This window comes from Anguilla anguilla, chromosome 3, assembly GCF_013347855.1.
Source record: "Anguilla anguilla isolate fAngAng1 chromosome 3, fAngAng1.pri, whole genome shotgun sequence".
Taxonomy (NCBI): Eukaryota; Metazoa; Chordata; class Actinopteri; order Anguilliformes; family Anguillidae; genus Anguilla; species Anguilla anguilla.
This window is the reverse complement of record NC_049203.1, coordinates 5,085,975-5,113,054: the sequence shown is the minus strand read 5'-3', so window position 1 is coordinate 5,113,054 and position 27,080 is coordinate 5,085,975. Positions and strand designations below refer to the sequence as shown.

The 27,080-nt window shown below is 51.5% G+C and overlaps 1 protein-coding gene and 1 long non-coding RNA gene across 4 annotated transcripts in view; one reads left to right on the top strand and one right to left on the bottom strand.

The window, feature by feature from the left end:
• Positions 1–27,080, top strand: part of dock11 (dedicator of cytokinesis 11) — a 72,957-nt gene that overhangs the window by 27,713 nt on the left and 18,164 nt on the right. The window contains exons 19-44 of one of the 3 annotated variants that reach the window (XM_035407476.1): positions 1,263–1,355; positions 3,636–3,747; positions 4,158–4,279; positions 4,751–4,834; positions 5,816–5,905; positions 6,454–6,575; positions 6,984–7,053; positions 7,580–7,705; positions 8,312–8,383; positions 11,277–11,423; positions 12,009–12,092; positions 15,125–15,236; positions 15,697–15,735; positions 17,318–17,499; positions 19,043–19,156; positions 19,722–19,800; positions 20,299–20,393; positions 20,705–20,819; positions 21,219–21,285; positions 22,065–22,112; positions 22,498–22,640; positions 23,118–23,233; positions 23,508–23,645; positions 24,152–24,334; positions 25,990–26,103; positions 26,721–26,936. In XM_035407476.1, the coding sequence (XP_035263367.1) occupies positions 1,263–1,355; positions 3,636–3,747; positions 4,158–4,279; positions 4,751–4,834; positions 5,816–5,905; positions 6,454–6,575; positions 6,984–7,053; positions 7,580–7,705; positions 8,312–8,383; positions 11,277–11,423; positions 12,009–12,092; positions 15,125–15,236; positions 15,697–15,735; positions 17,318–17,499; positions 19,043–19,156; positions 19,722–19,800; positions 20,299–20,393; positions 20,705–20,819; positions 21,219–21,285; positions 22,065–22,112; positions 22,498–22,640; positions 23,118–23,233; positions 23,508–23,645; positions 24,152–24,334; positions 25,990–26,103; positions 26,721–26,936 (2,883 nt within the window). The remainder of the gene's footprint in view (positions 1–1,262; positions 1,356–3,635; positions 3,748–4,157; positions 4,280–4,750; positions 4,835–5,815; positions 5,906–6,453; positions 6,576–6,983; positions 7,054–7,579; positions 7,706–8,311; positions 8,384–11,276; positions 11,424–12,008; positions 12,093–15,124; positions 15,237–15,696; positions 15,736–17,317; positions 17,500–19,042; positions 19,157–19,721; positions 19,801–20,298; positions 20,394–20,704; positions 20,820–21,218; positions 21,286–22,064; positions 22,113–22,497; positions 22,641–23,117; positions 23,234–23,507; positions 23,646–24,151; positions 24,335–25,989; positions 26,104–26,720; positions 26,937–27,080) is intronic. The other 2 variants (XM_035407477.1, XM_035407478.1) reach the window with 2 other exon arrangements.
• On the bottom strand, positions 5,920–6,974 carry LOC118222138. The gene is made up of 3 exons (XR_004764236.1): positions 6,860–6,974; positions 6,644–6,704; positions 5,920–5,951 (listed from the first exon to the last, which is right to left on the bottom strand). It is a non-coding gene; the product is annotated as an uncharacterized LOC118222138 (long non-coding RNA).

Below are 27,080 nucleotides of genomic sequence, written 5' to 3'. Positions count from 1 at the left end.
CCTCTCTCTCTCTTTCTCTCTCTCTCTCTGTCTGTTTCTCTCTCCCTCTCGCCGTCTCTCCCTCTGTCTCTCTTGCTCTTTCCCTCTCTGCCTGTTTCTCTCCCTCTCTTGTTCTCTCTCTCTCCCTCTCTCCACCTCTCTTTCTCCCTCTTTCTCTCTCTCCCTCACTCCCTGCAGACAGCTTGCAGGCATTAAAAACAGCTTCAGTTTTTTTTTTTTTTTTTTTTTTTTTTTGCGGGTGGGAGAACAGCCCAGCGGTTGTTATTTTCCCTTTTGGAAACGGGGGGGGGAAAAAGGATGAAAGTGTGTTGGGAGCGCGTCCAGGTGGAGCAGCGAACGCGAGCGAACTGCCTCTTCGGAAGCCGCGGAGCGCTGAGCTGCTCCCGGGGGCTGTGGTTTACACCCCGGCTCCTGCCGCACTTCACAGTTATTTTATCGCAACACCGAGGAAGCCTGGACTTCCTGTTGCTACATAACGGGCCCTAGGAGTGACATCACAGTTGCCCCAACCTGCCCCCGTGTCCTTGTCTGGGCCATGCCTGTGATGCTGTACTTGGCCCGGGGAGGTCCCAGTCACATGAGTAGGCACGAGGGGCTCGACTGGTCCTGGGACATGCTCAGCCAACCACACATCCCCCACCCACCCCACCCCCCCACACCAGAGCCCTTAACCCCCTCAACCACACAGCGCTTCCTCTTCCTGCTGGAGCTTTTCTCTCAGAAACGATCTGCACTAGCCATAGCAGTGTCAGCGTACGGCTGCAGTGTAGTGTAATTAAGGGGTGTGATTAGCCATGCAGGTTGGGGAACTGGGCTTGTAACCTGAAGGTTGCAGGTTCGCTTCCCAAGGTGAAACATTGCCGTCTTAACCTTTTTCAAAGTGAAACCTTGCTTGGTAAGGTTTGTATGACCAAATATATCTGCATAATATCCTGTGACTTATAAAAAAAATTCATATTTGTTTCAGCTGTTGCGTTTGTTTCCGTGGTTATAAGCGTGTCGACGTGCTTGCCTGACTCACGCCGGGTCAATCTGTGACTTTAGCTTGACGGTCTGTGTGCGAACTCAGAGCTTCGCGCAGGGCTGTCGTTTATCGCTAGCATCTCATTATCCCAAAGTACGGGTTTGTTTTCACAAAGACCGCCGTCGAGCACGCGTTCCAGCGCCACCGCTAACGCGTGTGGCGGTGTACAGGGTGATGCCGCTGTGCGTTTCTCGCGTTCCCTTGTGAATCACGCCCGTGTGAATGTGTTGCTTTGCAGTGTATCTACGGCAAGCCGGGAGAGCCAGTCTTCACCAGCAGCGCGTGCGCTGCCGTCCTGCACCACAACCAGAGCCCAGAGTTTTATGACGAGGTGAGTCAAGCAGAACCGGGCCCTCGTTGGCTAGTTACGGCACCCCGGGTTCGCCGATTCTGATTCGGAGAACCCCCCCCCCCCCCCCCCACCCAGGCTCACGGGCTTTCGAGGGACCCCCCTCATACGCTTTTGTATTTTGAACAAAGGTTTTATATTTTTAAATATATTTTGGTCTCTGTGGGGGGAAAAAAGCTGTTGTCTGAAGCTGTTATACTTCGTAGTTATAGTTATAAATTGTAAAAAAAAAAAAAAAAAAAAAAAAAGAATAAACCCAGGGAAGGTTTTTAGTTGGACATGCTTTGTTAAGATGAAAACATACTAAGTGCACTTGCATCCCGGCAAAGTCTTTCCATCAGTGTAATTTTCTCACAGATGCAGTCTACCCACCTTGTAACTGAAGCTGCTCTATGGCAGTGTATGTAATCAGCTGTATCGCCTGGTTGTACTTAAGTTCTGGGCTCGGTTGAGATGGAAACTATTAGTGTCTGAAGGAGCAGTGAGACTGGGATGTTGTGGGCCTGACTCAAGGCTGATGATTTCATTTGCCCGGAAGTCTCATCCCCTGACGCACAGTACTGGTGCAGACAAGCCAGCATGCTCTCTGCATTCGTCATTTTCCGTTGATGCCCCCCGGTGGCCGAATTTGATATTGCTCCCAAATGCCTCAGGCTTTGTGCTGCAGCATCCCATGACTAGTGTTTGAAAACAAAAACAAAGGAAAAAAAAAAACAAATACGCTTCTGTATTTTACCAAAATGCCCATCTTTATTCCTTTCGCAACCATTTTCCCACAACTAGAAATATGCTGGTGCTTTCTGTGTTTTGACCAATATTTATCCTCTTTAAAATGTATTTTGTCCCAGTATGCAGTTCCCAGTTGCTAACAAAGACCTCTTTAACTCCGGGAGCAGTGCCTGTCCTCTGAGGCAAATGCTCCAATTTGTTTACACTGCAGTTGGCCAAACGAGCTGCACGGTCTTCGTGGTGATGGTCGCTTAGCGCACCCCTGACTCCAGGAGGGCTGCCCTTACGCACCCCTGACACCAGGAGAGCTGCCCTAACGCACCCCTGACACCAGGAGGGCAGCCCTTAGGGCACCCCTGACACCAGGAGGGCAGCCCTTAGGGCACCCCTGACACCAGGAGGGCAGCCCTAACGCACCCCTGACACCAGGAGGGCAGCCCTTAGGGCACCCCTGACACCAGGAGGGCAGCCCTTAGGGCACCCCTGACACCAGGAGGGCTGCCCTTAACGCACCCCTGACACCAGGAGGGCTGCCCTAACGCACCCCTGACACCAGGAGGGCTGCCCTAACGCACCCCTGACACCAGGAGGGCTGCCCTTAGGGCACCCCTGACACCAGGAGGGCTGCCCTTAACGCACCCCTGACACCAGGAGGGTTGCCCTAACACACCCCTGACACCAGGAGGGCTGCCCTAACGCACCCCTGACACCAGGAGGGCTGCCCTTAGGGCACCCCTGACACCAGGAGGGCTGCCCTTAGGGCACCCCTGACACCAGGAGGGCTGCCCTTAGGGCACCCCTGACACCAGGAGGGCTGCCCTTAGGGCACCCCTGACACCAGGAGGGTTGCCCTAACGCACCCCTGACACCAGGAGGGCTGCCCTTAGGGCACCCCTGACACCAGGAGGGCTGCCCTAACGCACCCCTGACACCAGGAGGGCTGCCCTTAGCGCACCCCTGACACCAGGAGGGCTGCCCTTAGGGCACCCCTGACACCAGGAGGGCTGCCCTTAGGGCATCCCTGACACCAGGAGGGCTGCCCTAACGCACCCCTGACACCAGGAGGGCTGCCCATAGGGCACCCCTGACACCAGGAGGGCTGCCCTAACGCACCCCTGACACCAGGAGGGCTGCCCTTAGCGCACCCCTGAAACCAGGAGGGCTGCCCTTAGCGCACCCCTGAAACCAGGAGGGCTGCCCTTAGCGCACCCCTGAAACCAGGAGGGCTGCCCTTAGCGCACCCCTGAAACCAGGAGGGCTGCCCTAACGCACCCCTGAGACTAAGCAGAGAAATCCGACCCGCTTGTGATACCCCGCTGACCCGTCGTACCCTCCTTCCCTGGGTGACGCCACGGCGAATCACGCCCCGTCCCGCAGACTGTCAAACGCTTCATGTGCCCTGAAACAGGTTCAGCTTTCCCTTAAGCTACAGCATACGCCATCCTTTATGAGTTCACTTTTTATGACTGCGCTCCTTTGGTTAGTTTCAGTAAACGTGAGAGACCCTGTGCTGTGCCTGCGTTTTCTTCGCAGGTTAAGATTGAGTTGCCTGTGCACATCCATGAGAAGCATCACGTGCTGTTCACCTTCCACCACATCAGCTGCGAGTTCAGCAGCAAGAAGAGAGAAAGCGTGGAGTCGTTGGGTAAGACCTGCCTTATCTGTGCCTGCGTGTGTGTGTGTGTGTGTGTGTGTGTGTGTGAACTTGTAATACTATCTTTGTGGGAAGCAAATGTCCCCACAAGGATAGAAATATGAGGAATATTTATCTTTGTGGGGACCTTATGCTGGTCCCCACAAGGTCAAGAGGCTGTTTTAGGGCTAGGACTTAGGGTCAAGGTTACAATTAGGTTAAGCTTAGGGTTAAGGTTAGGCATGTAGTGGTTGGGTTTAGGGTTAGGGTTAGGGTTAGAGGTTACGGAATGAATGTAGTCAATGGGAAGTCCTCACAAGGACAGCAGTACGGGACAGTGTGTGTGTGTGTGTGTGTGCCTGTATGTGTATGGGTGTGTGTGTGTCCTTGGTCTGTGAAATGTGTGTAACTCCTGTTGTCAGTGGGCTACTCCTGGGTCCCCCTGCTGAAGGACGGGCGCCTGCAGTCCTCCGAGCTGCAGCTCTCTGTGTCTGCCAGCCTGCCAGCCGGGTACCTGTGGGACAAGGCCCAGGACTCCAAAAAGGTGAGCGTCTTCACGGGCCTGCGCTTCGCCCGTCCCGTTTCCCAGCTCAGCGCCGACGGGAGCCACCCAGCTAACGCAAAACGCGGCTCACAACTCTGCCGCCGTTGTGGTGGCAATGTTACAACGTTCGCCAAACGTTCCACGAGCGTTGTGAGGACGTTTTGTGTTAGCTGGGCGTATGTCAGTAAGCGCTTAAAATGTGAAGCGTTCAGATTCGTCTTAGCATCCGGTTGTACGAATGAGTTGGTTTTAAACTACCATTGACTGACACCGATTCAGACCTGATATTATCGCGCATCACTAAAACCGACCTCAGCAGGCTGTCTTTCTACAGGCTGGAGACGCAACGCTGAGCTCCCAGCATCCTTAGCGCTGAAGCCCGTTACCGTTCTGTGTCTAATGCTGCGATGTGATTGGTGCTCCTCCTGCTCTCGTTCCCGCCCCCCCCCCCCCCACCTCCCCCCCCCACAGTCGGCTCCGGACGTTAAGTGGGTGGAGAACGGCAAGCCGCTGTTCAAAGTGAGGACCCACGTGGCGTCGACCATCTACACCCAGGTATGCTGGTTGTACCCGCAGCCGCTCGCGCCGCCCACGTCTGTCTCACCCACGCTGGGCCAGTTCAAACAGAAAGGGCCCTTGAGTGGCGTGATGTTCGCATTGTGACCGCAGATTAGCTTAACCTGCACCTGAGTAAAAAGGGAGGCAGTTCTCTCGTGATCTCGTGATATCTGATTGGTGCTTTTGCGGTGCTCTGTTGTTCTGATTTGTGATAGCTGATTGGTGCTTTTGCAGTGCTCTGTTGTTCTGATTGGTGATAGCTGATTGGTGCTTTTTCAGTGCTCTGTTGTTCTGATTTGTGATAGCTGATTGGTGCTTTTGCAGTGCTCTGTTGTTCTGATTTGTGATAGCTGATTGGTGCTTTTGCAGTGCTCTGTTGTTCTGATTTGTGATAGCTGATTGGTGCTTTTGCAGTGCTCTGTTGTTCTGATTTGTGATAGCTGATTGGTGCTTTTGCAGTGCTCTGTTGTTCTGATTGGTGATAGCTGATTGGTGCTTTTGCGGTGCTCTGTTGTTCTGATTTGTGATAGCTGATTGGTGCTTTTGCAGTGCTCTGTTGTTCTGATTTGTGATAGCTGATTGGTGCTTTTGCGGTGCTCTGTCTTCTGATTGGTGATAGCTGATTGGTGCTTTTGCGGTGCTCTGTGTTCTGATTGGTGATAGCTGATTGGTGCTTTTGCAGTGCTCTGTCTTCTGATTGGTGATAGCTGATTGGTGCTTTTGCGGTGCTCTGTTGTTCTGATTTGTGATAGCTGATTGGTGCGTTTGCGGTGCTCTGTGTTCTGATTGGTGATAGCTGATTGGTGCTTTTGCAGTGCTCTGTTGTTCTGATTTGTGATAGCTGATTGGTGCTTTTGCAGTGCTCTGTTGTTCTGATTTGTGATAGCTGATTGGTGCTTTTGCGGTGCTCTGTGTTATGATTTGTGATAGCTGATTGGTGCGTTTGCGGTGCTCTGTGTTCTGATTGGCCCATTTCAGGATCTGCACCTGCACAAGTTCTTCCAGCACTGCCAGCTGATTCGCTCCGGCTCTGAGGACAGCCCAGCAGAACTCATCAAGTATCTGAAGGTGAGAGATGCTCCTCTGTCTTCTCCGGTTTACCCCTCTCTCTTTCCTAAAAAAACAACAATACTGCAATAAACACAATAACTACGATAGTTCATTAGCACGATGTTTGATCCCTGAATCGTAGTTTCTGTCATTGTTAGCCCAATCCGTTTCTGAATGTGTCTTCCTCCACTTCTACATGTGTGTTAATTGGCCAGCAAGATGTTTTCAAGACATGGAACAAAGGCAGAAGGTTGCAGGATGTTACCAGAGTACACCAGCCATGAGTCTGACCACATCAGTTTCATTTTGTGTAGAATTCAATAGAATTCAACAAAATTTGCCCACTCTTTGTCTCTCTGACTATAATAGAAAGCTGCTAGTTGCTATGGTATGTGCACCCCCTCCCCCCAGCTTAAAATGCATAGGTCACATGAGACGTTCTCCCGCTCTCCCTTAATACCAAAGACATGGTTACTATGTGAGGTGCCGGAACCATGGTTAAGAAGGCAAATCAAATCCAATAACCAATCAAATAAATCCCTCCCTCCCTCCCTCCCTCCCTCCAGTGTCTGCATGCTATGGAGACCCAGGTCATCATCAAGTTCCTTCCCACCATTCTGGTCCAGTTGTTTGAGGTCCTCACCACGGCAACCAAAGAATCCCACGAGATCGCCGTCAACTCCACACGGTGACCCCCTCCCCACCCCCCCTCCACCCCCCAACACGCACAGTCACAAATGCATGATTTTACAGCACCTGTTCTGCAGTTTATTTGTTTTTCACTTATTTTGCATCCTTTTGCCTGAGTGATATTGACCTGTTACAAGAAGAGAACAGAACAGAATAGAATAACTGTTTTTCCCACTGGGAGCTTCAGGAAAGGATGAAGGAAAATTGATCGATTGGATTATTCATTGTAGGAGAAGCCCTTTTCCAAGTTCTTAACAGAGCTTAAGACAGGTAAATATTTACCTGAGTGATTTCAGGTTGAGTAACTTGTGCATGGGAACGGTGACCTGACCTGGGATTGAAACCTACGTCCACCTGGTTGCAAGGCCCGCCTGCCTAACGGTTGCGGCGTCCTCTGTCTCCGCAGCGTGATAATCCACATCGTCTCCCGCTGCCACGAGGAGGGCCTGGATCAGTACCTGCGCTCTTTTCTCAAGGTGTGTCGTGCCTGTGCGCTCCCTCCCCTTTGCTGTGCCTGAGTGTGGGACAGTGCAGGGCAGGGGTCCATTGCTGAACGAGTTTATTCTGTCACAAACGGAACTGATTAAAGCAGTGGTTTCCAACCCTGTTCCTGGAGATCTACCGTCCTGTACGTTTTCATTTCAACCTTGACAAAGCACGCCTGACTCTACTAATTAGCAGCTCAATGAGATGTGTAGCTGTCGAATGAGGTGCGGCTTTGTTAGGGTTGGAGTGAAAACCTACAGGACGGTAGTTCTCCAGGGACACGGTTGGGCAGCTATGATGTAGAGCAAGCGAGTCAGCTGTTTCAAAATAAAAGTCCCAAAAGGTTTATGCGACTTGCAAACCCAAACCCTTTGAATGGTTTCTTTGGAGAATAACAGAATAATTTTGCAACAACAATAGACACAGTTTTTGTTTTCATGTATGTCTTGAATGCCTTTTTGGAAATGATCTGCCATCTTGGCTCCTAACCAGAACATCCCTGCTCTGTGCCCACAGTATGTTTTTATGACCAATAAGATGGCGGGAGGAAGCTCAATGACCACACACGAAGTCCTGGCCACTGCCGTGACTGCTATCCTGAAGCAGACCGCTGATGTCATCACCAGCAACAAGCTGCTCAAGGTGAGTGTGTGTGTGTGTGCGTGTGTGTGCATGTTGGTGTGTGTGTGCGTGTGCATGTTGGTGTGTGTGTGTGTGTGTGTGTGTGCGTGTATGTGCATGTGTGTATGCGGGTTGCACACGTGTTTGTATACAAATGAATTACCTAGCTAATGTTGGGCCAAGTGGTATAGAGGGGGCCACATTGAATGTTTTCTGAAGCCGGAGATACAAGTTGTTCCCATCCTGTCCAGCAGATGTCACTCTATCCCACACAATCAACTCAGGTTGCCGTTTTTTTCCTACTGTACACTCAGTGCAGAAATGCTGCCTGGATCTATTTCCTCATGAACTTTAACTTAAGCCATTCAGTTGTGAACATGCCAGACATTCTGCTGTAGATTGCCCCAAGGTACCCAAAGTAATTGAGTGTGTTAATTTAGAGATGCAGCCAAGTGCAGTCAGAGCTCCCTGACTGGCCCCCCTGGACTCTTAATATCAACTCCAGTGTATTAGTCAGTATATTAGTTTTGGCAGGAGCTTCTGATGTTCTCACCTGGGTGTGTTCTGGGGTTCACTCTTTCACATTTCCCATGCTTCCCCCCCCCCCCCCCCCCCCCCCCCCCGCAGTACTCCTGGTTCTTCCTGGAAACCATGGCCAAGTCGATAGCGCAGTACCTGCAGGACGGAAACAGGATAAAGGTGCGTGTCTCTGCACCTGTCCGGCATGGAATTTCCCACTCGCACGGGCCTTTTGGATTTTTTAAAAAAAAAAAAAAAAAGAAAAAGAAAAAGAAAAAACTCCTTTCACTTCCTAATTCCTTGAAACCTGGTGAATGCGGAAACAACCTTGTTGGTTTTAGGTCCCGGGGGCGGACCGAGAGAACAAAGCCATCATAGAGGCTTAGTCATGTGATTAAAACCTGATCTCCTGCCTGTGCTCTCACCCACGGCCGCCACGCTTCCCTTGCTTCATGATTTAATACATAGTGTACATAGCGTGTACATGGGGTGTGACTAGTACAGTGTAAATAGGGTGTGACTAGTACAGTGTAAATAGCGTGTACATGGGGTGTGAATAGTACAGTGTAAATAGTGTGTACATGGGGTGTGAATAGTACAGTGTAAATAGTAAATTGTAAATAGCGTGTAAATAGTGAAGTGTAAATAGCGTGTACATGGGGTGTGAATAGTACAGTGTAAATAGTCAATTGTAAATAGCGTGTAAATAGTGAAGTGTAAATAGCGTGTACATGGGGTGTAAATAGTACAGTGTAAATAGCATGTAACTAGTAAGGTGTAAACAGCGTGTAAATAGTAAAGTGTAAAGTGGTGTGTAAATAGAAAAGTGCTCTGTAAAATGTTAAATTAAATTTTGCGGAGTACATGTGGTGCCTGTTGGACCCTATGTCTACTGTTAGTGATGAATGAACACTGCCACTTACAGATTCCCTCTCACTTTCACTTCAGTTAAATAAAATGCTTGGCATGCTTGGAGTGGCATTTGAATTCATTGTGCGATACATCAGCGGTATGTTTTTCACACAATTAAAACTTGACACCTCCTTTCACTTTTTTCTTTTTCTTACCTGGTCTCTTGCTTTCTCTGTCACCTTTTCTCACTTTCTGTCACTGACAGTTTTTCCCCTCCCTGACCCCAAATCGTCTCCCCCAATCTCTCTCTCTGCCTCCAATCACACTGTCACTAACTCTGTCACAGAGTTATAATGCAGCTTCATCGCTGTAGGTCTGACAGGGTTATAATGCTGCTTCATCGCTGTAGGTCTGACAGGGTTATAATGCAGCTTCATCACTGTAGGTCTGACAGGGTTATAATGCAGCTTCATCACTGTAGGTCTGACAGGGTTATAATGCAGCTTCATCACTGTAGGTCTGACAGGGTTATAATGCAGCTTCATCGCTGTAGGTCTGACAGGGTTATAATGCAGCTTCATCACTGTAGGTCTGACAGGGTTATAATGCAGCTTCATCGCTGTAGGTCTGACAGGGTTATAATGCTGCTTCATCGCTGTAGGTCTGACAGGGTTATAATGCAGCTTCATCACTGTAGGTCTGACAGGGTTATAATGCAGCTTCATCACTGTAGGTCTGACAGGGTTATAATGCAGCTTCATCGCTGTCGGTCTGACAGGGTTATAATGCAGCTTCATCACTGTAGGTCTGACAGGGTTATAATGCAGCTTCATCACTGTAGGTCTGACAGGGTTATAATGCAGCTTCATCACTGTAGGTCTGACAGGGTTATAATGCAGCTTCATCACTGTAGGTCTGACAGGGTTATAATGCAGCTTCATCGCTGTAGGTCTGACAGGGTTATAATGCAGCTTCATCGCTGTAGGTCTGACAGGGTTATAATGCAGCTTCATCACTGTAGGTCTGACAGGGTTATAATGCAGCTTCATCGCTGTAGGTCTGACAGGGTTATAATGCAGCTTCATCACTGTAGGTCTGACAGGGTTATAATGCAGCTTCATCACTGTAGATCTGACAGGGTTATAATGCAGCTTCATCACTGTAGGTCTGACAGGGTTATAATGCAGCTTCATCACTGTAGGTCTGACAGGGTTATAATGCAGCTTCATCGCTGTAGGTCTGACAGGGTTATAATGCAGCTTCATCACTGTAGGTCTGACAGGGTTATAATGCAGCTTCATCACTGTAGGTCTGACAGGGTTATAATGCAGCTTCATCACTGTAGGTCTGACAGGGTTATAATGCAGCTTCATCACTGTAGGTCTGACAGGGTTATAATGCAGCTTCATCACTGTAGGTCTGACAGAGTTATAATGCAGCTTCATCGCTGTAGGTCTGACAGGGTTATAATGCAGCTTCATCACTGTAGATCTGACAGGGTTATAGTGCAGCTTCATCGCTGTAGGTCTGACAGGGTTATAATGCAGCTTCATCACTGTAGGTCTGACAGGGTTATAATGCAGCTTCATCACTGTAGATCTGACAGGGTTATAATGCAGCTTCATCACTGTAGATCTGACAGAGTTATAATGCAGCTTCATCGCTGTAGGTCTGACAGGGTTATAATGCAGCTTCATCACTGTAGGTCTGACAGGATTATAATGCAGCTTCATCGCTGTAGGTCTGACAGAGTTATAATGCAGCTTCATCACTGTAGATCTGACAGGGTTATAGTGCAGCTTCTTCGCTGTAGTTTTGATGGGCAGTTACGAGCTCACGTTCACGCAGGCGGTCCGGTCGAGGGCTCAGTGTTTCTGTGTCTGCGCACATCGCCAGCTCATAATAAAGCTCTTCAGAGGGCTGCTGACCTGCCGCGGCAGAGAGAAACCGGAGCTCTCTGACACGGGGGCGATGGCGCAACGTTGTTTTACGCCGACGCTGTAAATGTTTTCTTGCTCATGCTGGCTCTGCGCTGCTGCCCTTTTTTTTTTTTTTGGCCTGGGTGTCGGCGAGGAGAACATCGCGGCCACCACCATTTTGTTTCCACACTTTTTGTTGTTGTTGTTTTTTCTTTGGTTGTTTTTTGGTGATGTAACGCAGCCAGGCTTTCCACTAAATCAGTTGTGCGCTACCCCCCGACTTCCCCCCCCCCCCCCCGTAGATGCCGCGCCCCCAGCGGTTCCCGGACAGCTTCCACCAGGCGCTGCAGTCCCTGCTGCTCTCCATCATGCCCCACATCACCATCCGCCACGCCGAGATCCCGGAGGAGGCGCGCTGCATCAACCTGAGCCTCGCCGGGCTCATCAAGGTGCGTCACGACCCCCCCCCTTCTGCCAGTACCGCCATGACCCCCCCCCCCCAGCCAGTACCGCCATGACCCCCCCCCTCCGCCAGTACCATCATGACCCCCCCCCTCCGCCAGTACCATCACCCCCCCCCCCGCCAGTACCGCCATGACCCCCGCCCCGCCAGCACCACGACCCCCCCCCCCCGCCAGTACCGCCACAACCCCCCCCCACCGCCAGTACCGCCACGACCCCCCCACCCCACCACCAGTACCGCCACGAGTCACCCTCTCATTCCTCAGCCCGCCCCCTCACCCTTATCAACTTCCATCAGGATGACTCATCGCCCCCCCCCCCCCCCACGATTTTTCTGCATGTAATATCTTCATTGGAAATCTGAAAATAAAAGGCAGCTGTATGCCTTCATTCCATTTTTGGGGGCTGGAACGGGGGAAGAATCGGTGTGCAGCAGCCTTTTAGCATTGTGTCCGGGGAACACGCCGCACTTTCACTGTTTGCGTTGTGTTGCCGTTGCCGTGTGCGCCGTTGCCGTGTGCACCGTTGCCGTGTGCATTGTCATGTGACGACTGTCTCCTCTTTCCGCACAGCGCTGCTTCACCTTCATGAACAGGGGCTACGCCTTCAGCCTGGTCAATGACTACATGTGCGGCTTCAGCCTCAAGGACCCTAAGGTGCGGTACGGCAACACAGCTGCAGTGCCCCCTGCTGGACAGTGCAGTGGCACAGCATCATTACCTCACATTGCACTGATTTCCTTTTTAGCAGACATTCTTATTCCAGAGTGACTTACACTGTAAGAGGACCTAAGGGCATCTGTGAGTCATGGGAGCAGCAGGGACAGGTCCAGCGAACTACATTTCCCAAGTGTATACACAGCATTCGCTGAAGTGCTCTGTAAGATCGCGTGCAGATAACGTCGATGAGAAGCCATAAAAACCATAAAAACACCATAAATAACCTGAATTGATTGCATGACCTTCTAAGACCCAGAAAGTCATTGCCTTGTTGGGGACTTGAGTCTAGTCTTAATCTTAAGAGCCATATATTCTGCCATGCTGAGATCTACTAGGGACGTTCAATAAAAAGGATGTTGTTGTTCTGCGTTGGATGCTGGCCAGTGGTTCTAATGATATTAAGCAATAATGGCCAGCACTGGACCATTATTTATGTTAATATGCTAAGCTGACCGGCCTATGTAGCTGTCCCTGTGATTCGTAACTTCAGTTCCCCCAAGCGTGGTGCTGCAGTATGAATGCCGCCAGATGTTAGGGTTAGGGTTAGGGTTAGGGTTAGGGTTTTTTTTTTTAATTAAGAACCTAAATAACAGTTTTCTTTTATTACGGGTTGTCTATGAGGGGTTGCATGGTTGCGTAGTCATTTCTGTTGCCTGTCCGGTGTCTGCAGTGCGCACCGGTGCAGTACAGTACAGCCCGCGTTTGCAGTTGCAGTGTGCACCAGTGCAGTTGCAGTGTGGTGTAGTGCAGTTGCAGTGTGCACCAGTGCAGTTGCAGTGTGCTCCTGTGCAGTTGCAGTGTGCACCAGTGCAGTTGCAGTGTGCTCTGGTGCAGTTGCAGTGTGCACCGGTGCAGTTGCAGTGTGCTCCTGTGCAGTTGCAGTGTGCTCTGGTGCAGTTGCAGTGTGCTCCTGTGCAGTTGCAGTGTGCACCAGTGCAGTTGCAGTGTGCACCAGTGCAGTTGCAGTGTGCTCTGGTGCAGTTGCAGTGTGCTCCAGTGCAGTTGCAGTGTGCTCTGGTGCAGTTGCAGTGTGCACCGGTGCAGTTGCAGTGTGCACCGGTGCAGTTGCAGTGTGCTCTGGTGCAGTTGCAGTGTGCTCCTGTGCAGTTGCAGTGTGCTCTGGTGCAGTTGCAGTGTGCTCCTGTGCAGTTGCAGTGTGCTCCTGTGCAGTTGCAGTGTGCTCTGGTGCAGTTGCAGTGTGCTCCAGTGCAGTTTCAGTGTGCTCCTGTGCAGTTGCAGTGTGCTCCAGTGCAGTTGCAGTGTGCACCGGTGCAGTTGCAGTGTGCTCCTGTGCAGTTGCAGTGTGCACCAGTGCAGTTTCAGTGTGCTCCAGTGCAGTTGCAGTGTGCTCCTGTGCAGTTGCAGTGTGCACCGGTGCAGTTGCAGTGTGCACCGGTGCAGTTGCAGTGTGCTCCTGTGCAGTTGCAGTGTGCTCTGGTGCAGTTGCAGTGTGCACCGGTGCAGTTGCAGTGTGCTCCAGTGCAGTTGCAGTGTGCACCGGTCCAGTTGCAGTGTGCACCAGTGCAGTTGCAGTGTGCTCCTGTGCAGTTGCAGTGTGCACCGGTGCAGTTGCAGTGTGCTCCTGTGCAGTTGCAGTGTGCACCGGTGCAGTTGCAGTGTGCTCCTGTGCAGTTGCAGTGTGCACCGGTGCAGTTGCAGTGTGCTCCTGTGCAGTTGCAGTGTGCACCGGTGCAGTTGCAGTGTTCTCTGGTGCAGTTGCAGTGTGCTCTTGTGCAGTTGCAGTGTGCTCCTGTGCAGTTGCAGTGTGCTCCTGTGCAGTTGCAGTGTGCTCCTGTGCAGTTGCAGTGTGCTCCTGTGCAGTTGCAGTGTGCTCCTGTGCAGTTGCAGTGTGCACCGGTGCAGTTGCAGTGTGCACCGGTGCAGTTGCAGTGTGCACCGGTGCAGTTGCAGTGTGCTCCAGTGCAGTTGCAGTGTGCACCGGTGCAGTTGCAGTGTGCTCCTGTGCAGTTGCAGTGTGCACCGGTGCAGTTGCAGTGTGCTCTGGTGCAGTTGCAGTGCAGCCAAGCGTTTCCAGCAGCTCGGCTTCCTACAGTCCCCAGTCCTCCCGCCGGAGGGAAAACGCCTTTTCGTTACAAGCCAGAACGATTCTAAATACCCTGTTGAGAAACGCGAGATTAATCAAAATTCTGGCACAACACGGAAACAGTGTCATTCCAGCAAGTGTTACAACAAATGTGGGTGGAGTCGCTTTGCAAGTGCAGGGGGAGGGGGCCTCTAGTGGCGCAGCCCGTAGAGCGCCATCCACGTGCTCATCACGAACCGCGACGTCGGCAGTTCGAATCCGACTGCTGACCTTTGTCGCACGTCGCACGTCGCACGTCGCACGTCTCTCTCTCTCCCAATTCTTCCTGTCTCTCTCTACGCTGTTCTGTCAAATAAAGCTGAAGGGAAAAAAGCCCAAAAAATATATTTAAAAAAAACATTCTTGCGCTACGTATGACAAGCCAGAATAAAGCGTTGCTGGCGTCCGAGGCCCTTCGTCTGGTAGGGAGTTTTGTCATTTGTAATGTGTGCGTACGCCAAACGTCTGGTAGTCATGTCTGGACCATTAATGATGACAAAGTGCTTTTCGTGCAGTTCATTCGTGGCAGAGACAACAAAGACAAATACAGATTTTCCTGTGTAGTCCCTCTAGAAACCCCCTATCCCACACCCCCACAAACAAATCCCAAATTCCTAATGTGCCCCCCCCCCCCCATTCCACACCCCAGTTCAGTTGAGTAAAGTAATACAAACATGACACAAAAGTGAATGTAAAATAAATGACATGTATCAGCAGTTGCTAAATGGCTTCCACACATGTATTAACATTTTATCTGTCATTGTTAACAACGCTTTGGATAAGCGTTTCTTGCTTCACTCAATTGTCTCTCATAGTTTGTTTAGTTTTTGTTTGTTTGTTTTTTTTGTTGCTACAGTTCTTTATTAACGACAGCTTCTCCAAACAGGTGCTGACGGAGATGAAGCTGGAGTTCCTCATGGTGGTTTGTAACCACGAGCACTACATCCCGCTCAACTTGCCCATGGCGTTCGGACGAACCAAGCTGCATCGCGTGCAGGGTAGGTGCTGACGTCTCCTCGCCTGCGCGTGACCCCTCCCACAGCTGCAGCTGGCCAATCGCGTCACCCTCACCCGCCACACACCCCCCCCGCGTAACCCCTCCCACAGCTGCAGCTGGCCAATCGCATCACCCTCACCCTCCACACGCCCCCCACGCGTAACCCCTCCCACAGCTGCAGCTGGCCAATCGCGTCACCCTCACCCTCCACACACCCCCGCCTCCCCATTTTGTTTTAGTCTGGCTGAATGGTTTGGTCCATCTTCACGCTTAACAACAGTCACATTGCATTGGGGCATCACCCACAATGCTTTGCCAGAGGGGTTTGTTTTGTTTAAACGTGTTTCCTGTGCACCGGCCCTTAAGGTGCTTCATAAAATTATGCATGGAATTCTTATGAGGTTTTTTTTTTGTTTTTGTTTCTGTTTCTGTTTTTTTTTTTTTTTTTTACCTGGGGTCAGACTTAATTTCGTATGCAGTGGAGCGTTTCAGCACAGTAGGTAAGGTGACGCCCCCACCCACCCACCACCGCCACCCCCTCCCTCTCTGAGAGGCGTGGCCTAACATAACCCGGCTCGCTCACTAACCTTTCTGCCGAGCCTTTTTGTTCTGGGATGCACACAATCACTAACGGGCTCCTTATGCTTTGCAGCGCACTAGAGCTTCGCAACTCTTTTTTTTTTTTTTTGAAAACACAGTGAGACATGGGCTCAGTTTCACAAAGCTGCAATGCTGGAGGTAGCCAGACAAATGCACTAAAGTAAAACCCGGAGCCCTCCCAAATATGGAATATGGACTGAGGTAAAAAAAAATTAAAAAGAAAGAACTGTACCAGGTTTTTACTCAGCGCAGTTATCCTCGGTAATCCTGTTTGTGAAACGTCCACCCACTGACCCCCACCCCCCCTGGGGCCGATAAGGGTGTGTTTCGGCTGCCAACCTCCCAGTATAATCTGGAAACGGTTTGTCCCGGTTTGCCAAAATAGTTTTTTTTTGCGTCGCCCTGATTGCTTCAAAGCCTGAATCGAAATCGTAAACGAGCTGGCCGGCGGCTCTCTGAGAAAAACATCTCCTGTTCAAGTGCACAGCGGGCTGCTCTTAGCACCTTAGCAGCAACAATCCGATATGAGAAGGACCGTCCTTAGTAATAAGTATTAGATGCTTTTGAAATCCTCTACGTTTCTGGCATTATGAATTGAATTCAAGCTCTGATATGTTTATGTAATCAGTGTAGGGGTGGTGTTTTTCTGGAGAAAGCCTCTCATGCAAACACATGCCTGTCTTTCTGCATTGGCTGAAACATAACCCGAGACTCATGGCTTGAGTATGCGCTGTTTCCGCAGAATCGTAAGTGTACTCTGGACAGAACTGCTTCCCCTGCCTTGCGCACACGCCCTGCCACGCAGTTGCAGTGCCTCGAAGTTAAAGGCTTCAAATGTAATGGAAACTTTTGGTCGGGGTGACAATATGGCCGCCACATTCAAACATCATCATGGCTGAGCAGTGCAGATATGTATAATTAGCTGAGTAGTCCCTGTCGAGCTGATACACCAGGTGCACTGCTCTTTATGTCCAGCTCACAGGTGTGTGCCTCAGTTCTGGCTCTAACTAGTCTTACAGTGTAGGTCCCAAAATTCCGTTGTGTGAAAGTCCTGCCATACATATAGAATCACTGGATGAGCATCACATAAAAATAAAAAAGTGGGGTACATTTTGGGCAGGGAAGGGTGGATGGGGTAGGCCTTGTCAGAAATTTCTCTCTGTCAGAAATCTGTCAGTGGCAGGAGCTGCTTTGGTCTAACACGGGGGCTCAAAAATGGCGGCCTGTGCGGGAGGGGGCAGGGGGCGGGGTTTGAGGCGCTCGTCAGGTCTGAGCTTTGACCCCTGACACTCCGTGAACTTTGACCCAATGACCATCCATGAACTTTGACCCCTGACCCTTCGTGAACTTTGACCCAATGACCATCCATGAACTTTGACCCCTGACCCTTCGTGAACTTTGACCCAATGACCATCCGTGAACTTTGACCCCCTGACCCTCCATGACCTTTGACCCCTGACCCCTTCCGTGTGCGCGCCGCAGACCTGGGCCTGGAGTACAGCCTGACGGAGGAGTACTGCCGGAACCACTTCCTGGTGGGCCTGCTTTTGCGGGAGGTGGCCGAGGCCCTGAACGGCTGCCCGGAGATCCGGCAGCTGGGCGTGGCCGTGCTGAAGAACCTCATGGTCAAGCACGCCCTGGACGACAGGTACACCACGTCCAAGGTGAGCGCGGCGTGCGGAGGGGGCCAGCGGCGGGGGAGGGGGCCGATTGCCCTCCGCGGCTGGGGGGGGGGGGGGGGCGTCGTTTCCTTTTCAGCATGGGCATTTTTCTCAATTCGTGAATTTTGGTCTGTTTTCCTGGGCTGGCTGAATTGAAACAGATTTGATCCCCGACTCTCTAAGATTCTCTCAGATACGCCCTCTGTCTTGACACCGGAGAGCAGTTTTTTGTTTTTCATATGATAGGCAGAAAATCAGGTGTTGCATCGAGGAGACAAACTTTTATTTCCTCGATCGAATGCTAACAGAGGTTTTCTCTGGGCACTCCGGTTTCCTCCCACAGTCCAAAGCCATGCATGTAGACTAATCGAAGACTCTGAATTACCCATAGGTATGAGTGTGTGTTAATGGTGGGTTGGGTTAGAGGCCCAATCCAGGGTGCATTCACCCAGTGCATGCTGGGATAGGCTCCAAAATGTACACAATGCAAATTCCTACTGCGAGTTGCCAGTGCTAGAGGTTAATCTATAACTTACTGTCATCGTATTAATGGAAAAGTCCAATGTCCTCGATAAGGGTGTGTTGCACGCAAATGAGCAGATAACGTAACAGAACGCTGCTGAATGTTTATATGTTTTACAGACACAAGGTTGCCTGACGACGATTGCCATGAGCAGAATTTGAGAAATGCTCATTCTGAAGTTCCCAGTTATTAACTGATCATTACAGTTTTTTAGTGTTGTTTCTTAGGAAATCGAGGTCGCAGAATATGCGAAGCCAAATAATCACTCGTTTTGAACAACAATAAAAAAGTCATTCTGAATCAGAAGATGAAAGAACCCAATTTTTTCTCAGAGTTTGAGAAATCTGCATTCCATGACGGTTTCGCACACTGACTGAGGCCATGCTGTGTGGCATACAGCCAGAGGATTGTGTCGTTAAGGAAGATTTGCAGACGGAAACCTCATGTGTACAGCCCTGTGCGGTGTTTAACAGTAATTACACAGTACTGTATTCGATTAAAGGCTACCTTGACTGACAGTTAAATCCAGGGTAGGGCAGCTTGATTAATTGCCCTACTTAAAAGCTTGGCTGTTTAAGGATAATCTTGCTGAGCTGCACACCATTCGAAATGTTGACACTCAGGTTTACATTGCGAGTGTCCTGTCGTGTCCTTGAATGAAACAGTGAAACGTTTAGTTGGCAGTGTTACCTTTGCAGTGATGAAAAGTGGTTGACTGTGTGCATGTGTTTCTTTGTGTGCGTGCTTGTCTGTGTGTGTGTATGTGTGTGCTTGTCTGTGTGTGTGTATGTGGGTGCTTGTCTGTGTGTGTGTGTGTGTATGTGGGTGCTTGTCTGTGTGTGTGCGTATGGGTGTGCTTGTCTGTATGTGTGTGCTTGTCTGTGTGTGTGTGTATGCGTGTGCTTGTCTGTGTGTGTGTGTATGCGTGTGCTTGTCTGTGTGTGTGTGTGTGTATGTGGGTGCTTGTCTGTGTGTGTGCGTATGGGTGGTCATGTATGGACTCGTGCGTGTGGGCGTGTGCAGAACCAGCAGGCCCGAATCTGCGTGCTGTACCTGCCTCTGCTGGAGCTGCTCTATCAGAACCAGAAGCAGCTGTGTGCCCGGCTGGCCACGCCCACTCCCAGCCTGGCACTGGCGGTGAGACATCTAATAAAGTTCTATCATTCAAACACAGGCCTGTTAGTGTTAGTGGCTGTTGGATCACAGGCTTGTTCAAACACAGGGCTGTTAGAGTCTCCTTCAAACACAGGCCTGTTAGTGTCTGTTAGTGGCTCTTAGATCACAGGCTTGTTCAAACACAGGCCTGTTAGTGTCTGTTAGTGGCTGTTAGATCACAGGCTTGTTCAAACACAGGGCTGTTAGAGTCTCCTTCAAACACAGGCCTGTTAGTGTCTGTTAGTGGCTCTTAGATCACAGGCTTGTTCAAACACAGGCCTGTTAGTGTCTCGTTCAAACGCAGTGCTGTTAGTGTGTCAATGGAATTGTATAGTAGTCACACAACCGACCATCACCCAGATATCCAGTGACCCCGAAGTCGGCCAGAATCGGTGCCAATCCAGCCCGCAGTTGTTATCTGGGGGAAAAAAATAGTTTGATGTTTGCTATTGCGAAATCTGTTGGGGGAAAAAAGCCTATGATTTTTGAATGTGAAACACGTCAAATGAAGGTGACGTGAGGTGAAGTCGGTTCTTGGCTCGTGCAGGCCTCAGGCGATGACCTCACGCTGGCGTGTGCGTCGGGAGACCTTCGCAGGACCAGCGCAGCCGCGGACAAGGAGCACGGTGAGGCCCCCGGCGTCTCCGCAGCTACGCAGCCAGGTCCCAGCATGCACCTCTCCGACTCAGCGTCTTTCTACGGCCTTTCCTGCCAGCGGGATGGACGATATTCTGAAGCTTGATCTCGTCAACATTTTCAGACTGAGGAAATATCTGTGTTTGTGTGTCGGTGTGTTTCTGTGTGTTTGGGTGCACAGTTTTTTTTTGTTGTTTTTTTTAATGTGTTCCAGTTTGTGAACGTGTTTACGTGTGTCAAGGCGATCGTGGCTGCGGGTGTTTTATTGTGAACGTGCTCGTGTTTTGAATGTGTTTCTGTGAGTTTGGGAGCACAGTTCGCCGCTGTGTAAATGCTGTGCTCATATAGGCTTTTGACGATAGGCTGTGTTTACCGTGTGAGTATGTGGGCCTGTCTCAGACCTGCCGACAGTATTTTTGCGTTGAGTGAGCGAGGGTGGAGTTGGGGTGTTTGAACAGAGTCTCGCTTCACCCCCCCCCCTTTCCCAGCAGGCTTTGCGGCTCAGAACGGGCACGTGGTGAGGAGGGAGGATTCCCGAAGCTCCCTGTTTACGGAGCCGGCCGCTCAGGAGAGCACGGACGGGGTGAGTGAGCGCCGCCGCGACACCGCCATCACACCCCTGCGTAACGCCCGCTGTGATGTCATCAATCACACCGTAATGCCCGCTGTGACGTCATCAATCGCATCATAACGCCCGCTGTGATGTCATCAATCGCACCATAACGCCCGCTATGATGTCATCAATCGCACCATAACGCCCAACATTGTAACACGCTGACAGCCCCGCTGTCGCACGCTGTGAGCACGTATCACCACGGAGATCAGAGCCGCAGATTCTGCTGACGCTGCCCCCCCCCACTCCCCGCCTCTCCTCCCCCCCCTCCCCCCACCCAGATCAACAGGCGGCGTTCCACCATGAGTACGCTGCCCCCTGTTGGCCGACTGGGTCCGTACGAGGTCAAGGGCCTGCTCCTGTGTTTCCTGCACATCGCCCGGACCGTGGCGGAAGGTCAGTCGCGACCCCTCTGACCCGCTGACACAAGCCTCGGGCTGCGGAAGGCTAATCCGCACAAGAGGAATGTTGTCTCTCTGTCTCTCGGTTCTGGTTTCAGTGGCGAGCCTTCCGCGTTTCAGTACCGCGTTCTCTGGCACTCCGCTCGCAGATCCTTTTACGTTGTGAAACGCCGGGCCTGGCACTGCCCGCACGGACATACCCGCGTGTAGAGTCGCCCCGCCCGCTACGCCACGCAGCGGTGTGTCTGTTCTCCTCTGAAACCCCCTGGAGAGACAGTCACTTGATTTCCCGCCGCTTATACCAGTCGAGAGCGCCGATTGGTCGGCCTCGCGGTGATGACTGTCTGACCTTGTCTGACCTTGTCTGACCTTGTCTGACCTTGTCTGTCCACAGAAACCCTGCAGTCCTACTGGAACAAAGTGGCTCCTCAGGACATCATGAACTTCCTCGGCCTACTGGAGTGAGTGTGACCCCCCGGGCACCATAGATATAATGGCATTCGATTTTGAGGGAACCATAGATATGACCGCATTAGATTTACAAGGAACCACAGATATAACGCCATTTGACTTTGCAGGCACTATAGCTTACAACCACAATGTATATTGAAGGCACCATAGATGTAGCCACATTTGATTTTGCAGTCACCACAGATATAAAAGCATTACATTTTCCTGGCATCATAGGCATAACAGCATTAGATTTTTCAGGCACCATAGATATAACAGCATTAGATTTTTCAGGCACCATAGGTATTACAACCTTAGGTTTTGTAGGCACCATAGATATAACTGCATTCGATTTTTCTGGCACCACAGATATAACAGCATTAGATTTTTGTTTTTGTTTTTTTCATTTCACATTATGTCAGAAGTATATAATTGAGTCTGGCAAGCTGGGTGAACGTGCCCGTAGGCCAGCTTTCCCTTCCGTTATTGCGGAACAGATGAAGAGGTGCAGATGAGGAACTGACTTTTAGAGTTTTCTAAGAAGACTCCGGTTCAGTCCGTTACGACCAGACCGCCTGACCCCTTTCTCCCCCATCCTGTGGGATTCTGTGAACTCAGTCTTGTTTTCTTTGTGCGGGACGCGTACCGACTCTGTGGGACGGCCGGGGAGTCGAGCCGCCGTCACGGGGGCCTCTGGGACACGTTGTTTTTTTTGGGGGGGGGGGTGGGGGGGGTCGTGCAGGATGTCTTTAATCAGCTGTGGCCGCGCTGTGTTTTCCTTCTCTTCCAGGACGTGCCTGACGCAGTTCAGATATATCGGGAAGAGGAACATTAGCAGGTGAGAAGGCCACCTCGAGGTCGTCATGGTGAATTTCTGGGAAGTGGGGCTTCTGCGGTATCTAGGGAAGATCCAGCAGTTATGACAGGATTTGCATGATACACATGAAGGTTGGATTCAGCTCGTAAATGACCTTAAGGTCGCTCCTTTAAACAAATAAAAATAATGCGCTTGCATGTGTGCACGTGTCTGTGTGTGTGTGTTTGCATGTGTGCGTGTGTCTATGTGCGTGTGTTCGTGTGTGTGTGTGTGTGTGTGTGTGTATGTGTGTGCATGTGTGTGTGTGTGTGCGTGTGTGTGTGTGTGTATGTGTGTGTGTGTGTGTGTGTGCATGGGTGTGTGCATGTGTGTGCGTGTGTGTGCGCGTGTGTGTGTGTGTCTGTAGGAGTCAGGACCCCTGGGTGTCGAAGCACTTCTCTCCAGACAGGAAGTCTCAGACCATGCCGGTCATGCGGAGCAGAACGGGCCTCATGCAGGCTAAGATCCAGCAGTTCGGCACCATGGACACCTCGTTCACCCTGAGTACAGGTGCGGCTCGCACCCCTCCCGCCGACCGCCAACCGTCACCCGCCACCCGCCACAGCCCCTCACCAAGGGCTTAATCAAATCAAATCAAATCAATTTTTTTTTTTTTTTTTTTCTGTAAACTGTCACTGTAAGGACATTTTACAGAGTAGCAGATAAAGCTAAACCAGGCCTGAGCCGCCAGATAGCCATGAGGTTTAAAAAAGCCCTCGCCCAGTGGGGAGAAAATTCCTTAGACAGTGACAAGAAAAAACTCCCTGATGGGAAGAAAACTTTGGAGGAACCCGGCTATGGAGGGGGAGCCCATCCTCCACTGGCCAGCCTGGTGTATAGTAGAGGTAGAATGGGTGTAATAGAAATGTAATGAGGGATCTGTCGCGGCAAATACAACGGGTTGAGCAGGTTACAGCTGGGATAATGAACTAGCTGGAAATGTAGAGGTCCAAATAACTGACGCTGGTCACTGCTGTCGCCGCTCAGTCGCCGGACCCTCGGAGGCAGAGATCAACCACCAGTCTCTGCTGGAGGGGAACGTCTCCGCTGAGGTCTGCCTGACCGTGCTGGACGTCATCACCCTCTTCACCCAGAGCTTCAAGGTCAGCTGGCCCTCCCTGCGTCACACACCTGCAATGTGCTGCTGCTCTGTTTTCCCCAATATTTAATGTAAAATAGCTGTGTCAGATTTCATTGATTGATTGATTGATTGATTGGATGATATAGTTCATTTTGTTGATTGGCGGATGGAGTCTTTGCTTGGTTCATTGATTGTTGGATTGGGTCATTGCTTGGTTTGTTGATTGGTGGATTGGGTCATGGCAGGTTCGTCGATTGGTTGACCAGCTTGTCTTTTGCCTTGTTCTCTCACCTCAGAGTCAGCTGCTGGAATGCGATGGCCACAACCCCCTGATGAAAAAGGTGTTCGATGTCTACCTGACCTTCCTGAGGGTCGGCCAATCAGAGGCTGCGCTCAAGCACGTCTTCGCCGCCCTGAGAGCCTTCATTACCAAGGTGACGGCAGAGGACTGCTGCTCTACAGATGCAAATGAGATGTGTACACGTGTATGAATTTGAGCTTTCTGCGGATAAAGTCATTAGTGTGGAGCACTGATGCCACAGAGGGAGTTTATGGGGAGCCGTGATGTCACAGAGGGAAGTTTATGTGGAGCACTGATGTCACAGAGGGAAGTTTATGTGGAGCCATGATGTCACAGAGGGAAGTTTATGTGGAGCAGTGATGTCACAGAGGGAAGTTTATGTGGAGCAGTGATGTCACAGAGGGAAGTTTATGTGGAGCAGTGGTGTCACAGAGGGAAGTTTATTTGGAGCAGTGATTTCACAGAGGGAAGTTTTTGTGGAGCGGTGATGTCACAGAGGGAAGTTGGAGTTTGAGGTGTCACACAGACTCCTGTCTCTCACCCCTGGAGTGTGTAAGTTATTTGAGCGATCCGTAAGACGCAGCTGCCAGGCGGCCTGTGATGACGGCGGCGTTTCCCCGTTTCCCGTTTCCCGTGCAGTTCCCGTCGGTGCTGTTCAAGGGGCGGGTGACGCTGTGCGCGGCGATGTGCTACGAGGTGCTCAAGTGCTGCGTGTCCAAGCTGGGGGCGCTGCGGGCCGAGGCCTCCGCCCTGCTCTACCTGCTCATGAGGAACAACTTCGAGTACACCAAGAGGAAGACCTTCCTGCGCACCCACCTCCAGGTCAGCGCCGCCTCCCGCCGCCGCACGCGCTCAGACGCCACCACTACGCGGTTCTGGAGCGCCCGCGCCGCGCCCTCACGAGCCTGACATCACAGCATGCCGCACAGATGAGGGACAGTTCGCTTTTAGTTTCTGTTTTAATTCGGTGTTTATTTTTAGACATAGACATCCGTTCATCGCACGCGATAACGTGCTGGGCCAATTGAAAACACTGAAACTGAAAACCACAGAAATGACAGACTGTTCTTTTATGCTAATTGAAAATGGAAAACGGTCCTAGCTGGGTAAATCAACCTTTTGATTTCTAGGAAAAAAAGACATTAACAGGTGCTGCCCATGTGTTACAAACCAACCATTCAGCATTGAGCACACATTACCCACATGTTGTTTATCACCCAATAAGCGTTGAAGGAAATGCTGCCCATGTGTTTTTTTGTTTTTGCCAACTTGTTATTGGGGAAAACACGTTCCTTTTAAATTAATCTCCGTCTGGTGGCCTCCTTGATGGCGGCTAGCACCGGACGGCTAGCCGCAGTAACGGCACAAACAGAAGACCGGGCTGCGGCTAGCTATGGAGGGCGCTAATGGACGTTCACCTGTCGCAATGTGTGTTAGCCTTTCCGTGGAGGTTTTTTTTTGTAGTTTTTTCAGTAATGATTGCACAATATTTATTCGCATTCACTGGAAGGATGGGGGGGTACTTCAGCGCGTTCTCATAGCGCGTCCTATCATCTGATGTCGCTCTTTCACGTCGCTTATGGCACAGACTCATTAAACTGCTCGTTTGAGGTTGGGTTCAGGTCAGCACTTTGACCGGGCCAGTCTTTCATTTCGTTCCATTTCAGCCATTCAGATGTGGAGCTGTTTTTGTGTTTCGGATTATTGGCAGTGGTTTCTGCCTTGCTTCTCTTCCACGAATACCATTTTTGCCCAATTCTCTTTCTTATTGTGAAGCCATGAACCACTGACCTCAACTGCGGCTAGAGAGGACTTACACAACTTTCACAGAGCATTTACATTGCATTTGTACCGTGGGATACGCGCTGAAGCAATGCAGGTTAAGTACCTTGCTCAAGGGTACAACGGCAGTGCCTTATCCAGGAATCGAACCTGTGACCTTTCGGTTGCAAGCCAAGCTCCTTACCCACTGTGCTGCGCTGCCGCCCGAGATAATGGCTGTCTGGGGCCCGTCCGTGCACCGCGACGGTGCCTTAACAGGTTGAGCCCCACGGCAGCTCCTTCGCTGTGCTATCTCTAAGCCGCGTTTTCCCGGGAAAGTCAGACACGGCTTTGCTTTCCCTCGCCCTCCACGTTACCAAGCATCCAGAAAACAGCGCCCCCCCCCCCCCCCCCAGCCTGGAGCACAAGCCAGAGCGGCGGAGTTCCGTAAAAAACCACGAGCTCACGGCGTCTCCTGTCTGTTCTCTGTGATCTGTAGGGGGGCGACACGTAGCTCAGGAGGTAAAAGCGGTTGTCTGGCAGTCGGGGGGTTGCCGGTTCGATCCCCCGCCCTGGGCATGTCGAAGTGTTCCCTGAGCAAGACACCGAAGACTGCTCTGGCGAATGAGAGGCATCAGTTGTGTAAAGCGCTTTGGGTAAAAGCGCTGTGTAAATGCAGTCCATTTACCATTTTACCGTTTTCCCCTGCGCTCCAGATCATAATCGCCGTCAGTCAGCTGATCGCGGACGTGGTGCTGACGGGCAGCTCGCGCTTCCAGGAGTCCCTGTCCGTCATCAACAACTTCGCCAACAGCGACAAGGCCGTGAAGGTACGTTTCTCGCGTCGAGCCTCCGGGTGCGGCGACGCGCGCGACCAGCGTCATCCCGCGCGGAGCCTTTGCCTGGCAACGGCCCTTACGAACGGTCCCTCGTTAGACCTGTACAGCGCCTTCGTAAGCAGTGCGTAGCACCGTCATAAGCACGTCGTAGGCGTTTATAAGTGCCTATGTCAGTGAAAATCAAACAGGCATGTTTTATGACCAGTAATGCACCAAACTGACAGGACTGTGACATAATCAGGGGCACCACTCCATGTGCCTGTATGTGACTGTTGACATAAGCGTTTATGAATCTCTATGTAGTGTTCATAAAGGTTCTACGCAGTGCTCAGGAAGGAGTTACATATTGCTGGTGAACCGGCCCGTAGGGTGTTACCAGCATTTTCTACTGCAGGCGACTCTCCTGACAGTGTGTTTTTAATCCAAACCTCCCACATGCGTTACGTACGCGTGCGTGTGAGTCGCGTGTGTGTGTGTGCGCGGCGCGTGTGAGTGTGTGTGTACGCGCGGCGCGTGGGTCGCGCGTGTGTGTGTGTGTGCGCGGCGCGTGGGTGTGTGTGTGTGCGCGGCGGCGCGTGGCTCACGCGGGCTCCCCCGTGTCTGCGCAGATGACCGCGTTCCCGGCGGAGGTGAAGAGCCTGACCATGCGCATACGCACGGTGCTGATGGCCACGGCGCAGATGCGGGAGCACGAGCGCGACCCCGAGATGCTGCTGGACCTGCAGTACAGCCTGGCCCGCTCCTACGCCAGCACGCCCGAGCTGCGCCGCACCTGGCTGGACAGCATGGCGCGCGCCCACCTGAAGAACGGGGACTACTCTGAGGTGAGGTCCACGAGGGGGGGAGGGGGGGGGACTTCTCTGAGGTGAGCTCCACGAGGGGGGGGGGGGGGGTAGGGTGAGGGGGGTGGGGGGAGCGCACCTGAAGAGCAGGGACTTCTCCGCGAGGCGGGGTGAGCAGCAAGGGGG